Raw genomic sequence first — 4,210 nt, forward strand, 5'->3', positions numbered from 1 at the left:
TTTCAATCTCTATGGCACCATAGGGTTTCACCTCTTTGACTGTGAAAGGGCCAGACCATATAGATCGCAGTTTTCCAGGGAAGAGCTTGAGCCTGGAATTGAACAATAGCACCGACTGGCCTGCCCTGAACTCTCTCTTGAGAATCTTCCTGTCATGATAGCTCTTGACTTTCTCCTTGTACAGCTTGGATGATTCATAGGCTTGGAGCCTCAGTTCATCAAGAGCATGCAGCTCCAACTTCCTCTTCTCACCAGTACTGAGAGGATCAAAATTCAACATCTTCAAAGCCCAATAAGCTTTGTTCTCCAGTTCTACAGGAAGATGGCAAGCTTTCCCATACACCAATTGAAATGGAGTGAGACCAATTGGAGACTTGAAGGCGGTTCTATAAGCCCATAGAGCTTCATCAAGCTTTGTAGACCAATCCTTCCTTGAAGATGACACAATTTTCTCCAAAATCCTCTTGATCTCTCTGTTAGAAACCTCATCTTGCCCATTGGTTTAAGGGTGATAGGTGGTGGCAACCTTATGATGGACTCCATAGTGTTCTAGAGCCCTCTCCAACTGAGCATTGTAGAAATGTGAACCTCTATCACTGATAAGTACCCTGGGGGTGCCAAATCTGCTGAAAATGTGCTTCTTTAGGAACTTCACCATTGTTTTGCCATTCGCCTTGGGTGTAGCAATGGCTTCAACCCATTTTGAGACATAGTCCACTGCCACAAGAATGTACTCATTTGTGAAGGAAGAAGGCAGTGGTCCAACAAAATCTATGCCCCAGCAATCAAACACCTCAACCTCATGCATGTTTTGTAAGGGCATCTCATGCTTCCTTGTGATTCCTCCAACCCTCTGACAACTGTCACACTGCTTGGCATGACTGTGGGCATCTTTAAAGAGTGTCAGCCAGTAAAAACCAGCTTGAAGCACCTTGGCAGCTGTTCTTTCTCCATTGAAGTGCCCTCCATAAGGAGAATTGTGACAGTGCCACAAAATACTCTTGGCCTCCTCTCTTGAAACACACCTCCTCAGTAGGTCGTCTGCACCAATCTTGAACAAGTGAAGGTCATCCCACACATAATAGGTAGCATCATGGAGGAACTTCTTTTTCTGGTGCCATGTGAAATCTCCATGTATGACCCCAGCTGCCTTGAAGTTTGCTAGGTCAACAAACCAAGGCCGCTCTTGCACCATAAGCAATTTTTCATCAGGGAACTCCTCCAGGATCTCCCTCTCCTTCATGGTCACCTCATCGTTTATAAGTCTTGAGAGGTGGTCAACAACTAGATTTTGCTTGCCAATCTTATCTTTGATCTCCAAATCGAACTCTTGAAGCAGAAGAATCCACCTAATGAGTCTTGGCTTAGAATCCGGCTTGGTGAGTAAATACTTAATGGCTACATGATTTGTGAACACAACCACTTTGGAACCAATCAAATAGGACCAAAACTTTTCCAATGCAAACACTATGGCTAGCAACTCTTTTTCAGTAGTGGCATAATTAATTTGTGCCTCATTTAAAACCTTGCTAGCATAGTGAATAGCATGAAACGTTTTAGCCCTCCTTTGGCCTAAAATTGCCCCAACCGCATAATCACTAGCATCACACATGAGTTCAAAATCAAGTTTCCAATCCGGTGCAGTGATTATGGGTGCAGAGGTAAGTCTAGCCTTCAAAGCTTCAAAAGCTTTCAGACAAGAATCATTAAAACAAAAAGGAGTGTCTTTGTTTAGGAGATTACTTAAGGGTCTGGCTATCATTGAAAAATATTTAATAAATCTCCTGTAAAAGCTAGCATGCCCCAAGAAACTCCTAATACCTTTGACATTGAAGGGTGGAGGGAGTTTTTCTATTACCTCCACTTTGGCAGGGTCAACTTCAATGCCCTTGTGAGAGATCTTGTGCCCCAAGACTATCCCCTTGGTCACCATGAAATGGCATTTTTCCCAGTTGAGGATAAGGTTGGTCTCCAAGCATCTTCTAAGCACCACTTCAAGATTGGTTAGGCACTCATCAAATGAAGACCCGAACACAGAGAAATCATCCATGAAAACCTCAATGCTCTTCTCCACCAAGTTGGAGAATATAGCTAGCATGCATCTTTGAAATGTTGTAGGAGCATTGCACAGTCCAAATGGCATCTTCCGATAAGCAAAGACACCAAAAGGACATGTGAAAGCGGTCTTCTCTTGGTCTTCAGGATCTACCACAATCTGGTTGTAGCTTAAATAACCATCAAGAAAGCAATAATAAGCTTGGCCAGCTAATCTCTCAAGCATCTGATCCATGAATGGGAGTGGGAAATGATCCTTCCTTGTAGCTTTGTTGAGCTTTCGGTAATCAATACACATTCTCCACCCCGTGACCGTTCTAGAAGGAATCAACTCATTCTTCTCATTCTGAATCACCGTCATGCCACCCTTCTTTGGAACCACTTGTACAGGGCTCACCCATGCACTATCAGAGATAGGGTAGATCATACCGGCATCCAACAATTTAATCACTTCCTTCTTCACCACCTCCTTCATCACAGGATTAAGCCTCCTCTATGGTTGAGCAACCGATTTGTACTCATCCTCCATAAATATCTTATGCATGCAATAAGCTGGGCTAATTCCCTTGAGATCAGAAATAGACCAACCAATTGCCCCTTGATAGAACTTCAACACTCTCACAAGCTTCTCCTCCTCCAATGTGGATAAGGAACTACTTATGATGACCGATTTGCTTCCACCTTCTTCTAGAAATACATACTTGAGATGAGAAGAAAGTATTTTCAACTCAAGCTTAGGGGTAATCACCTCCCCTTCCTCCTTCAAATCTTCTATACGCACAGAATTAGGTGTCACCTCCTTATATGAGTCAAGGCTCTTCAGACATACCTCAATCTCTCTATCTTCTTCTTCATGGAGATATTCAACCACATTGATCAAGACTTTCTCCAAAGGAGTGGAAAAAGAGACGTGTTTCCTAGTATCTTCGATAAGGCCATCAATTATATCAACCCGGAAGCAACTGCTCTTGTCCTTGGGGTAGTGCATGGCGTCAAACACATCAAAGTTGACTTCTTCATCATTCACTCTCACCTTAAGCTTCCCATCATCCACATCAATTAGAACTCTTGCAGTCTTTATGAATGGTCGGCCAAGAATGAGAGGTACATCAATGTCCTCTTCTATATCCATCACCACAAAATCAGCGGGAAACAAAAAACGGTCCACCTTCACCAGAACATGCTCCACTATGCCATGAGGATACATCACAAATCGATCAGCCAACTGCAAAGTCATGCGAGTGGGCTTCACCTCCAAATCACCAATCCTCTGAAGCATAGATAAGGGCATGAGATTGATGTTAGCCCCCAAATCAAGTAGATCCTTCCCAATAGCTAAACTCCCAATAGTGAATGGAATAGTGAAACTACCAGGGTCCTTGGATTTAGTTGGCAACATCTTTTGAATAATGGCACTACACCCCGCCTCCAATGTAATGGTCTCCTCTTCAAAATATTTCCTCTTTTTGGTGAGGAGTTCCTTCATGAACTTGGCATGAGTAGGCATTTTCTCTCTACTAACTCCTTCTTTCTCTTTTTCAATTTCTTTCTATTCTTACTGGAATTTGTCGTAGGGACGATCTTCCAAGTAAGATTGGTGAGCCTCCTTCACTGGCACGCTGATGCTCCAAGATGGGGGTGGTACCTGCAAAAGTGACTCTGATGCTAAAGTTAGGGTTTGTATGAGTAATAGTCTCCTATATGTAATGCACGTACCTTGGAGTGAATTAGGTTTGCTTTGGGCTCTGGCCTGAGATAAGATATGATAGCGGATCTCGTCTGGGGCGAGATCTTCGGTGATCAGTGATTGGATAATGGATCTCGTATGGGCGAGATCCTCGGGAATCAGTTGTGATTCACCTAGATGCCGAGCTGACATTGTATGACGCGTGCCCGAGATCATCTTGCACTGTGATGCCGAGCTTGGAGCTCGGCTTCGCGGTATGGTCAGTACACTAGCCCCCCGAGCTCCAAAGACCGTAGGTCGAGGAGTTAAGACCGAGCTCGTTGGGGGAAGTGGCTTTTCACATGTGTCGCGACCGTTCATTCCCTAGGAACGCGCAAGTGACGTGCCACGGGAAATGACGGTTATGCAATGATGAATTTGCAATTAATTGTGCTGTCAGGCGTGCCCTTGAGTTGACACGTGGTGCGG

General features: G+C 44.2%; 1 protein-coding gene across 1 annotated transcript; it reads right to left on the reverse strand.

The window, feature by feature from the left end:
* Positions 1 to 2,548: 2,548 nt before the first annotated feature.
* Positions 2,549 to 3,562, reverse strand: LOC109813026 (uncharacterized). Its single transcript, XM_020377135.2, has one exon. It carries the CDS (start codon positions 3,560 to 3,562, stop codon positions 2,549 to 2,551), a length of 1,014 nt encoding a protein of 337 aa, XP_020232724.2.
* Positions 3,563 to 4,210: the final 648 nt, after the last annotated feature.

This window comes from Cajanus cajan, chromosome 11 (genome assembly GCF_000230855.2).
Source record: "Cajanus cajan strain Asha chromosome 11, NIPB_CcT2T_4, whole genome shotgun sequence".
Lineage (NCBI taxonomy): Eukaryota > Viridiplantae > Streptophyta > Magnoliopsida > Fabales > Fabaceae > Cajanus > Cajanus cajan.